Genomic DNA, 12,648 nt, shown 5'->3' with positions numbered 1-12,648 from the left:
AGTTTTCCAAACTTGCTGGCATATTGAGTGTAGCACCTTAACAGCATCATCTTTTAAAATTTTAAATAGTTCAGCTGGAATACCATCACTTCCACTGGCCTTGTTATTTGCAGTGCTTTCTAAGGCCCATTTGACTTCACTCTCCAGGATGTCTGGCTCAAGGTCAGCAACCACACTACCTGGGGTATATGAGACATCCGTTTCTTTCTGGTATAATTCCTCTGTGTATTCTTGCCACCTCTTCTTGATGTCTTCTGCTTCTGTTAGGTCCTTTCCACTTTTGTCCTTTATTATGGAAATCTTTGTACGAAATGTTCCTTTCATATCTCCAATTTTCTTGAACAGATCTCTGGTTCTTCCCATTCTATTGCTTTCCTCTATTTCTTTGCATTGCTTGTTTAAGAAGGTCTTCTTGTCTCTCCTTGCTATTCTTTGGAAATCTGCATTCAATTTCCTGTATGTTTCACGATCTCCCTTGCATTTTGCTTGCCTTCTCTCCCCCGCTATTTGTAAGGCCTCATTGGACAGCCACTTTGCTTTCTTGCATTTCCTTTTCATTGGGATGGTTTTCGTTGCTGCCTCCTGTATAATGTTACGAGCCTCCATCCATAGTTCTTCAGGCACTCTGTCCACCAAATCTAAATCCTTAAACCTGTTCCTCACTTCCACTGTGTATTCATAAGGGATTTGACTTAGATTGTATCTTACCGGCCCAGATTGTATCTTAGATTGTATCTTAGATTGTATCTTACCGGCCCCTTCATGGATCACTGCCTTGCCGTGGCGAAGGGGCTTGAAGAACTCAGAGAAGCTATGAACTATGCCGAGCAGGGCACCCAAGATGAACAGGTCATAGTGGAGAGTTTTGACCAAACGTGATCCACCTGGAGGAGGAACCGGCAAGCCACTCCAGTATCCCTGCCAAGAAAACTCCATGGACAAAGACAACAGGCTCAAAAAATAGGGGGCGTCTTATACATGGGGTCATGTTATACACGGAAAAATATGGTACATGTATTTTTTTATTGATTTCAAGGAAACAGGTGTGTGTGTAGGCGTGGAACCAGCGTATATCTATAGTATTTATACAATCTGAGGAACAATGAATTTAGGTTCTGGGAGCCACCAGCAGTCCACAATATGCTTCCAGGGGGTCAGTGAGACCACAATTAAAAATATAATATGATGCGATGCCTCTCACTCTCTCTCTCTCCTTCCACGCAGCAAAGTAAATGCCAAGGAGGAAAAAAAAACAGCCCAGCATCTTTTCTTCCCTGACAGGCTAGACTTCTATGTGCGGGGAGGTCAATTTTTATTTTATTTTTTGTACGGTAGGACATTTTGCTGCCATCTTAACTGGTTTGCCCCATCAGTAGGAATGTGGCCAAAGCCATTTAGACAAGGTGGCCCCCGTTTCTGGTGGACTTTCCCAGAGATACTCACGTGTCACTCCAGGGTCCGTTCCACTCTTTCTCCCCCCAGGGGTTCCTCAGCCTGATCATATCGAGCTTTTCGGACTTGAAGTAGGACAGCAGGCCGTGGCCCAGGCGGACTCTCCTCACGTCCGTCACAGCGTAGGCGTGCCCTTTGACCAGGCCGCAGTCCAGCCGGGCTTCCATGTCGGCCGCGGAGGTGGCCTTGCCGAGGGGACAAAGGAAGCACAAGAATTAAACAGTGCGCTTAGAAACATCCGCCCAAGAGACACTGACAAAGGGTGAGGGGATTTTAAGGAGCCAGGATAAAAAAAAAAAGTTGTGAGCCTCCACTCGAGGCTCGACAACGAATTATTTCAGCAAGCACCTTAGCGCCGAGGCGTCAGAATAAGTGAGGCAGAAGAACAGGGCCTGATCAGTGGTGGCACCAAAAAGAGAACGCCCTTCTTGAAAGGGGAATAAATAGCATTCTGCCTTCCGGTGCCTGTTAAAGACTTCACCAGTCCCCTGCCACTAATATATTTAAATTAAATAATATAATTAAAATTAATATATTTTTGGTTGGTGGTCTTTACGTTTCGTTTTACTTTCGCAACACGCTACTACCAGACTTTTAGAAGACATCTGAAGGCAGCCCTGTTTAGGGAAGCTTTTAATGTTTAATAGGTTATTGTATCCTATTAATCTCAGGGTTGCGGATTCGAGTCCCAGGTTGGGTGGAATATTCCTGCGTTGCAAGGGGTTGGGCTAGATGGCCACCGTGGTACCACCCAACTCTACAATTCCGTGGACACCAATCCTAATGGATTAAGCAACGCTTACATCTTGCGCCAGATTCTTGGGAACCACTTAAGATTCAGGAGGCGATCAGGCCCACCCTCCTGCGATTACGTCACTAAGACCTGCTGCGTCCTTACTTTTATGGAGCAGCTGATGAGACCTCCCCGGTTGTAGACCTTCAACACCCGCTCAAAGAGCACGTTGCGTTTGGCTTCGTCGTTCGCATAGCCGCCTTCCAGCAGGTCGATGGGTTCGGAAACGCCGCCGGTGAAGTCCACCAAAGCGTCAGCCGTGTTGCCTCCGTCTAGGGCCTCGTAGCATCCTGAGAGTCTATGCAGTGGGGAAGAGGAGCATAAGAACACGGGACGTGACAAAGATTATGCCCTGTTTTTGGAGTGGCATGACGTAAGCCAGGGGTCAGCAAACTTTTTCAGCAGGGGGCCGGTCCATTGTCCCTCAGACCTTGTGGGGGGCCGGACTATATTTTGAAAAAAAATATATGAAGGAATTCCTATGCCCCACAAATAACCCAGAGATGCATTTTAAATAAAAGCACACATTCTACTCCTGTAAAAACACCAGGCAGGCCCCACAATTAACCCAGAGATGCATTTTAAATAAAAGGACACATTCTACTCATGTAAAAACACGTCCGTGGGCTGGATTTAGGAGGCAACTGGGCCGCATCCAGCCTCCAGGCCTTAGTTTGCCTACCCATGGCATAAGCTCACGACTATGCCACATAAAGGTAAAAGTTAAAGGACTCCTGGATGGTTAAGTCCAGTTGGGGTTGTGGCACTCATCTCGCTTTTAGGCCGAGGGAGCCGGCGTTTGTCCACAGACAGCTTTCCGGGTCATGTGGCCAGCAGGACTAAACTGCTTCTGGCGCAACAAAACACCATGTTGGAAACCAGAGTGCATGGAAACACTGTTTACCTTCCCGCTGCAGTGGTACCTATTTATCTACTTGCACTGGCATGCTTTCAAACTGCTGGGTTGGGAGGAGCTGGGACAGAGCAATGGGAGCTCACTCTGTCGCCGGGATTCTAACCGCTGACCTTCTGATCAGCAAGCCCAAGAGGCCCAGTGGTTTAGACCACTATGCCACATATCACACCCTCTAATAGCAAACACAGCTGGTGCGTGCAAATGCTTAAAAGCAAAAGGCACTGCAAGTTCTGCATGTAACTTGAGGGTTAATTCTATTTGAAGGGAACCAAGAGGGAGCTGATGGCGATGCTTAATAGCCAGGCAGAACAGCGTTCGGATTGGCTGCATCGTTCGGAGGGAGGTTTTCCTCTGGAAAGGTAAAGGTAAAGGGACCCCTGATCATTAGGTCCAGTCGTGACCGACTCTGGGGTTGCGGCGCTCATCTCGCTTTATGGGCCGAGGGAACAGGTGTACAGCTTCCGGGTCATGTGGCCAGCATGACTAAGCCGCTTCTGGCGAACCAGAGCAGTACACGGAAACGCTGTTTACCTTCCCGCCGGATCTGTACCTATTTATCTACTTTGACGTGCTTTCGAACTGCTAGGTTGGCAGGAGTAGGGACTCAGCAACGGGAGCTCACCCCATTGGGGGATTCGAACCGCCGACCTTCTGATTGGCAAGTCCTAGGCTCTGTGGTTTAACCCACAGCGCCACCCGCGTTTCCTCTGTACATCTGACTAAATGTCTTCCTGTCTATGTACAAGGCCTGAACAACAACAGACAAAAACCTCTGTTTGGTTCTCTTCAAATTATACTGTATATTGATTTGTTCAGTTTCCTCAGTCAAGCGTTATCCTCAGGATTATTATTTTTCTGCGTTATTGAAGTGACTTTGTTAACAAGAGGGAAATATGAGTTCGCATCTTTTTAATTTTTGTCAACGGTGTATCCAGGGCGACACACTGTCAGGGCATGATGGTCTGGGTGCCAAGACAGGAATTGAGGTATTACAGAGAAACATGATGGCTGCTGGCCAGGCCATCCAGAAAAGAAATAGCCAAACGACCTTTTTTTAAAGAAAAACTGGCTGGTGGGTGTTGTGTATTGAGTCAAAGGATTTTATATCTGCATTATTATTGTCTGTATTTGCATTAGGGTAAAGTAACTGCCTTTTGGTTCCAGAGGGTACAGCTACTATTGGTTCATTTAAGCTGCTGTATTTGGATCCTCTGTCTTCTTGGTTTCCTCCAAAAGGCAGGACTGTGATTGCCTGATATTGTTCTCTCCAAAATGTATCCTTTCTAGCTAGTTCCCTGTCCCTATAAATGTAGCTCTCCCCTCCTCAGGTCCCTGTCTTGTTGCTTTAATAAAGAAGTGTTACTCAAGAACTGTCTCCAGCATATTATGTCAAGAGAGCTGAAATCACAAACCCCACGTCACAACAGTGGGGCAGTGCGAGGGGGAGGGAAAGTTACTAATGCCAATGTCCTAATAAGCCCCCTGCCCCTCAAAATAGGGAGAATGCTGCCTGGTTTTCACAACCAGAGGAACACAACAGGTAGCTGCAAAGTCAGACCTCTGGTCCATCTAACGCAGTGATGCCTACACTGACTGGCAGCAGCCCCCCAGGACTTCAGGCAGGAGTCATTTCCCTAGGCGGAAAGCTTCGCGATGGGCAACTGGGGATTTCAACCCTGGTCTCCCAGGTTACTGGTCGCCCAGCTACTCTAACCACTAGGCCACGCTGCCTCACTCACTTGGCGTAGGCCTTTTCCACCAGCGCGCACCACAGCTCGTTCTTGGAGTTGGAGTGGCAGTAGATGAGCTGGTTGTGCAGCGTGGGCAGGCGGTCGTCAATCACCACATCCACCCAGTCGCCAAACCGCCAGAACTGGAAGTGGAAGATGCCGGCATAGTTCTCCGGCTTCTCAGCCGACCACTCTTGCTCCTTCCAGTCTGGGATGACCTGTGTCGGGGAGAAGGAAAGAGACATGTTAGGTACCTACGCCGTCGGGCAGAGTTTGCCAGCATTTTTTAAAGAATTAAAGTGCATTACATCACTAGAGTAGGGTAAGTTTAACTGAAGGAGCGTCTCCACCCCCATCGTTCTGCCCAGACACTGAGGTCCACTGCTGAGGGCCTTCTGGCAGTTCCCTCCCTGCGAGAAGCCAAGTTACAGGCAACCAGGCAGAGGGCCTTCTCGGTGGTGGCACCCACCCTGTGGAATGCCCTCCCACCAGATGTCAAAGAGAAAAACAACTGTCTGACTTTTAGAAGGCATCTGAAGGCACCCCTGTTTTGTTGTTGTTTAGTCGTTTAGTCGTGTCCGACTCTTTGTGACCCCATGGATCACAGCACGCCAGGCACTCCTGTTTTCCACTGCCTCCCACAGTTTGGTCAGACTCATATTGGTAACTTCAAGAACACTGTCCAACCATCTCATCCTCTGTTGTCCCCTTCTCCTTGTGCCCTCCATCTTTCCCAGCATCAGGGTTTTTTCTCTCTTCTCATGAGGTGGCCAAAGTATTGGAGCCTCAGCTTCACGATCTGTCCTTCCAGTGAGCACTCAGGGCTGATTTCCTTAAGAATGGATAGGTTTGATCTTCTTGCAGTCCATGGGACTCTCAAGAGTCTCCTCCAGCACCAGAATTCAAAAGCATCCATTCTTCGGCGATCAGCCTTCTTTAGGGTCCAGCTCTCACTTCCATACATCGCTACTGGGAAAACCATAGCTTTAACTATACAGACCTTTGTTGGCAAGGTGATCTCTCTGCTTTTTAAGATGCTGTCTAGGTTTGTCATTGCTTTTCTCCCAAGAAGCAGGCGTCTTTTAATTTCATGACTGCTGTCACCCATTTAGGGAAGCTTTTAATGTTTGACGGACTATTGCATTTTAATATTTTGTTGGAAGCCGCCCAGAGTGGCTGGGGAAACCCAGCCAGATGGGCAGGGTATAAATAATAAATTATAATAATAATAAAAATTAGTTGTTTATTTATTGCATTAACATTCCGCCTTCTTCTCCGAAGAGCTCGAGGTGGCAGATGAGGTTCTTCCTCCTCCTCACTCGTTTCCGACTCTTAGTGACCTCCTTAATTCCCCGCAACAACAACCCTTCGAGGTAGGTTAGGACGAGAGGCAGCGTGACTGGCGCATGGTGTCTGAGTGGAGATTTGAACCCTGGCCTAAAAAGGTCCTAATCCAACCCTCTAACCCAGGCATAGGCAAACTCGGCCCTCCAGATGTTTTGGGACTACAACTTCCATCATCCCTAGCTAACAGGACCAGCGGGCGCGGACAATGGGAGTTGTAGTCCCAAAACATCTGGAGGGCCGAGTTTGCCTATGCCTGCTCTAACCACTACACCACATGGGCTCCCTGTTACAAGGGCATGAGGGAATTCTATTAGTATGCTGGGGCTTCCAGAAAAAATCCCATCAATGGGAGCTGGAACCTTGCACACAGAAGGCAGTTAATACAGAATGTGTGAGGGAATGCGGAATATTTATCACTTAAATTTACTTACTTTGTTTTTCACATTAAAATTTTACAGTCACATATCCAACATACAACATTAAGAACAAGATTCTGAAGAATCTCCTGGACTTCCATCCTCCCCATTGTGGGTCCTGTTGTTAATCATTTCCTCCTGAATCTTTTATAATAATCCAGATCTTTTACCTCTCCATTGTGTCCAAAATTCACCATTAAACTACAAGTGTTATTCCAATCCTACTAATGATTTTAACTGTTTACAATGGTTTTTAAGATAATGTCAGGGACTCAGTGGGAGCGCAGGGAGGAGAAGAGATGGAGAGCGAGGGGGAGCAATCCGAGGGCAGCGTAGGAGAATATGACAGCAGCCCGATAGATTCCGTGAGCCTCTCCAGTGAATCGGAAGATTCACAGAAGGGGGCGCCGATGGGCAGGGCAAGGGGCGACCCAAGGGGGACACCCCAGAAGCAAGGGGCCAGCGGGGACTCCCAGAGCAGCAGTTGGAAATCAGGACCAGCTTCCCCACCAGAGCGCAGTGGGGGGGAGGAGTTCCAGGTGTCAGAGCCCACATATGCACCACCAGCGAGAGAAGATGAGTCAGGGTTGACCACGCCTCCGTCGGAGAGCGAGTTAACGGTCAAGAGGAAAGTTGCAGGCTGGGCGCGCGCGCCAAGTTCAAAGGTACAGGCGAGCGGCACAGAAGGTAGCCCGGATAGGGAACCAGGTCCTAAAGCCCGCCGGAAGGAGGGGCAAGAATCGTCAGGGTCAGCGTCAGAGGAGTCCAGGAAGGATGAGACCCTAGCGGGCAGGAGGGCCCAGAGGAGAAAGGAACTTAGAAAGAGGTGGAGCAAAGCGAGAGTCTTAAACTGGTGTGGAAGGGGAGGAGACTCAGACGGGACTTCGCCGGTCTAAGGTCGGGACGTAGAGCTGCACGCTGCGGCTTTAAAATGGAAACTGAATCTCAATAAAGACTTTTGTACATAACTACAGCCTAGCGTTGGTCCTCTGTGAGCTGGGACCTGGAGGCAGCTCTGACAGTAAGTCCCGTCTCCAATTTCAAAGAACCTCGCAACGTGAGAGGACGCAGCGAGGGGCGAAGATTGGTGCTTCGCGAGCTCACAAAAGCAGCACAAGATGACTACAGAAGAACGACTGGCAGCTTTGCAAGATGCCGTGGTACAACTTAATGCAGAAATACGAGCGGCAAGGAGGAGAGAAGAGGAATCAGATGCTGTCTGCAAGGATCTGCAAAACAGGTTGGAAATGTTGACTAAACAGGGGCCACCGGCAGCCAAATCAGAAGGGATCGGGCTTGGGAAGAGAGGGGGGAGCCTGGTGTCGCATTTCGATGGGAGTCTGCAGCAATATCCTAACTTCAGAGCAGACGTAGTTTTTGCGCTAAAGTTGCTGGAGAAGGACTTTAGAGATGAGCAGGAGAAAGTAGGCTTCATACTAACGCATCTCCATGGAGAAGCTAAAGCGTGGTTGCGCAATCTGTGGAGAGATAATGATCCAGTCCTCCAAAACGCAAAAGCCTTCATTAAGGCAATGGACGATTGTTTTTTATCGGAGATAGATGTGGATGTCGCTAGAAAAGAGATTCACGGTTTGAAACAAGGCAGAGCCACTGTAAGGCAATATCATTCCCGCTTTTTTGCATTGGTCAACGCGCTGGGATGGGAAAAAGACTCAGCGTCCGTCAGGGACCTGTTCTGGGAGGGGCTCAACGGGGCTGTGAAAGACGAAATCGCAAGGGGGGAGAGGCCACGGAGCACTCAAGAAGTGGTCCAGAAGGCGCTGACGATTGGTGTGCGGCTAGAAGAACGTCCCTGGAGCAAAGATGAAGGGCGTTGGGGACGCACGCCAGCAAGGGCACCTCCTTTCTTTCCCAGAGACTCAGCGCGCGCTCAATCCACGCCTCCACTGGGAGGAGGAGAGGAGCCGATGGAGATAGGTGGTGCCAAGGCTCAGTCAGCGACCAGAGCCCTCAAACCAGGAGCAGCCAAGGTGAAGCCTCCTAGAGGGAACAGGAAGTGTTACATCTGCGAAAGTGCTCAGCACATGGCAAAAGAGTGCCCCCAGAGGCTCCGCAAGCACAATGCAGCCTCAGCAAAAGTAACAGAAGCAGCTCAGCAGAGGGAACCGCAGCAGGGAAACGACGAAGTCTGGCTGGAAGCAGAGCTGCTGGGGCCCAGCCAGACGAATCAGTGATGCAGTCCCCAGGAATCTTACAGCCCACAGACCCCCTCCCGCCCAAACCAGTGGTGCAGCTCACCGCAACACTCCAGCTTCCCAATGGGCTCACCATGGAAGTGCCTATTACCATTGACTCTGGTAGCAATGCAGACTTTATAGGAGTGGATTTCATCAAGCAACATTGCATAGCGCTCCTGCCTGCCATGATGCCCCTGAAAGTAGTGACAGTCGACGGAAGAGAATTGCTGGGGGGACAGGTGGTACAGCAAACGCCGCCAATGGTGATGCGCATTGGAAATCACCGCGAAGTCATCAGCTTCAACGTCACCCAACTGTCAGACACGCCCATAGTGTTGGGCATGAGCTGGTTGGACAGGCACAGCCCGGCATTGGCATGGTACCAGCGTAAATTGACCTTCTGCTCCTCCTACTGCGCAGAACATTGCATCATGACTAACCAGGAGGACGAGGGGCAAGAGGATGACCCACAGCTACAACTGGGCATGCTGCAAGCGGTACCCGACAAGTACAAGGCGTTTTTGGAGGTCTTCTGCGAGAAGGAAGCGGACAAGCTGCCTCCCCACAGACCCTACGACTGCAAGATTGACCTCCTGCCGGGGGCAACGCTGCCGACCGGAAAACTGTACTCCATGTCTGAAGACGAACTGCAAGAGCTCAGGGAGTTCATAGATCACAATTTGAAGCGGGGATTCATCCGAGAATCCAAAGCAGTGGGGGGCAGTCCTGTGTTCTTTGTGAAGAAAAAAGACACGCCCCAAAAGAGGCTGGTAGTTGATTTCAGAATTTTAAACTCGAAAACCAAGCCCACGGCTTTCCCGATGCCCAAGATCGACGACTTGCTCGCGACGGTGAGGAAGGGACGCATCTTCACCAAGCTGGATCTACGAGGGGCGTACAATCTTATACGCATGCGGGAGGGCGACGAGTGGAAGACGGCCATGTTCACGCCCTTGGGCACCTATGAGTATAGGGTTATGCCCTTCGGTTTACAAAATGGCTCCCACTGCTTCCAAGCCTTCATGCATCACGTGTTAGCGGGGCTCCTCTACAAGAAGTGCGTCTGCTTCCTGGACGACATTCTGATCTTCTCGGAATCGCAGGAGGCTCACGAGAGAGATGTCAAGGAAGTCCTGCAAAGACTACGGGAGCACAGGCTTTACGCCAAACTGGAGAAATGCCAGTTCGACATGACGGAGGTGGATTTCCTGGGCTACAAGCTGTCCGACAAGGGAATCGCCATGGACAGCGCCAAGGTACGATCAGTACTGGACTGGAAGAGCCCGCGCAATCGGAAGGAGGTCCAGAGGTTTGTCGGCTTTGCTAACTTTTATCGCAAGTTCATCAAGGGTTTCGCTATGCAGACGGCGGCCATCACAGACACCCTCAGCTCCAAGAAGAAGAAGTTCATCTGGACGGAGCAGGCGGAGCAGTCTTTTCAGAAACTCAAGCGTCTTTTCGCTTCCGAGGAACAACTGCTGCATGTGAACCCCAGCAAACCCATGAGGGTGGAGACGGATGCCTCCGACAGAGCCGTGGGGGCAGTCCTGTTGCAGCAAGACCCGCAAGAGGATTGGAGGCCGTGTGCTTTCTACTCCAGGAAACTCAGCAAGTCGGAGCAGAACTACACCATCTGGGACAGAGAGTTGCTGGCCATTCATGCAGCATTCAAGGCGTGGCGGCACTTCCTCATCGGAGCCAAACACACGGTGCAAGTTCGCACGGACCATAAGAACCTGGAGTACTGGCGCACGGCGCGGTTCCTGAACCAGAGACACATCCGCTGGGCGGAGTTCTTTGCGGATTTCGACTTCAGGATAGAATATATCCCCGGAGACAACAACATCATGGCTGATGCGCTATCCAGGAAGCCGCAGTATCTGGAGGAAGCAGCACCGGTAGCGGCCAAACACATTTTCGCACCCAAGGCGTGGGCATGCGCTTCAGCCACCGTAGACCTGGAAGCGATACGACGCGAGCTGCGAACAGATTCCTTCGCGCGATCCAAGATGGAGGAGGTGCGCAGCGGCACGGCGAAGGACGACGAGTTCCAGATACGCGACGGACTGCTCCTCCGCAAGGGGGCCATCTACGTACCGGGAGATGAACTCCGCGCGACAGTACTGCAACAGCTACACGACGCACCCAGCGCCGGACATTTCGGCAAGGAAAAGACGGTGGAATTAGTAGCCAGAGACTTTTGGTGGCCCAAGATGCGGGGAGAAGTCGCGGATTACGTCACGAGGTGTGACACATGCCAAAGGGCCAAACCAGTACACAGACCGCCGGCGGGACTGTTAGAACCGCTACAGACCCCGTCCCAACCGTGGGAGAGGGTGGCCTTGGACTTTGTCACTGACCTGCCCAGCTCGAGGGGCAAAACAGCAGTACTCGTGGTAGTCGACATGTTCACCAAGATGGCGCACTTCATTCCTTGCACGAAGGTGGCCACAGCGGAACAGACAGCCAAGCTGTTCATAGACCACGTGTTCAAGGTGCACGGCCTGCCACGGTCTATCCTGTCCGACCGGGGGCGCCAGTTCATCTCGAGTTTCTGGCGGAAGCTGATGGGAATCCTGAACGTCAAGGTCAACCTAGCGTCGGCAAGACACCCGCAGACCAACGGACAAGCGGAGAGGGTCAACGCCATTATGCAGCAGTACCTGAGATGCTACGCTAACCAGCAGCCCTCGACTTGGGTGGACTACCTGCCCCTGGCCGAGTTTGCCTACAACAACACACAACACGTGTCCACGGGAGTGACACCGTTTTTCGCCAACAACGGGCGACATCCCAGGACCTTCCCGGGCTTAGAGAAAGAGGGGGAGGGGGAGCAGCAGGGAACAGAGGCATTGGCAGAGGAGTTACAGGAGGTCCATGAACAGCTCCGTAGACAGTTAGACCTAGCAAAACACGCATACAAGGTGCAAGCAGACAAACACAGAAGAGTGGGGGAGGACATACAGGTAGGGGACTGGGTCTGGTTAGTGGCCCAGGCAGTGCCGGCCAGATCCTTAGCTAAGAAGAAGCTAGGACACAAGCAGTTGGGCCCTTACCTAGTCGAGGCACAGATCAACCCAGTGGCTTTCCGTTTGACACTACCGGAGGGTTCCAGAATGCACCCGGTCTTTCATAGATCGGTGCTAACGCCTTACAAGGCACCTCACAGGTTTCAGGAGCCAGGGACGGCTCCCAGTCCGCTTAGTGACGCACCCAGGACAGGGGGGTCGCCGAGGGCGGGGCCACTCAACGAGGTGACGGAGATTTTGGACTCGAGATGGGGGGAAGAGGGGGTCGAATATCTCCTCGCAAGGGAAGGTGCCCCGGCCAGCGCCAACAGCTGGGTGCCGTACTATGCGGTGGAGGAGCGCTACCTCAAAGACGAGTTCCACGCACTCTTCCCACACAGGCCCATGCCGGAGGATTATTTTGACGAATATCTTTTCACCCCCACACTCTCAACCAGTACGTTTCAGGGGTTCTCCTCGGCTGAGGAGACGGTTCCAGAGACTACCTCGCCGGAGGGGTCAGTCTCAGACTTGGGTGCGGAACGCTCTTATTGGTGGGACACTCAACCCGAGGAGGAGTGGCGCAGGGGACTGCTCAGAGGGCCCTGGCACGCAGACTCCCCAGAGGAAATGGGGGAACAAGGGGGCATGGACGGGTTGGGGGAGGATCCTGGGTTCGAGCACGCCGGCAATGAGATGGAAGCGGAGGAGAGCGATGTCGATGTACCTGTCACGGACTGGCAGCATGCCAGGGGGAAAGACCGGTATCCGGCATGCACCCCCACAGC

At 51.4% G+C, this 12,648-nt stretch overlaps 1 protein-coding gene across 1 annotated transcript in view; it reads right to left on the bottom strand.

Annotated features, from left to right (window-relative positions):
• Positions 1–12,648, bottom strand: part of CAPN5 (calpain 5) — a 97,776-nt gene that overhangs the window by 16,958 nt on the left and 68,170 nt on the right. The window contains exons 4-6 of the mRNA XM_079973779.1: positions 4,901–5,109; positions 2,351–2,543; positions 1,444–1,637 (exon numbers count right to left, since the gene is read on the bottom strand). Coding sequence (XP_079829905.1) covers positions 1,444–1,637; positions 2,351–2,543; positions 4,901–5,109 — 596 coding nt within the window. The remainder of the gene's footprint in view (positions 1–1,443; positions 1,638–2,350; positions 2,544–4,900; positions 5,110–12,648) is intronic.

This window comes from Podarcis cretensis, assembly GCF_951804945.1.
Source record: "Podarcis cretensis genome assembly, chromosome: 4".
Taxonomy (NCBI): Eukaryota; Metazoa; Chordata; class Lepidosauria; order Squamata; family Lacertidae; genus Podarcis; species Podarcis cretensis.
This window is presented reverse-complemented; position numbering and strand designations above follow the sequence as displayed.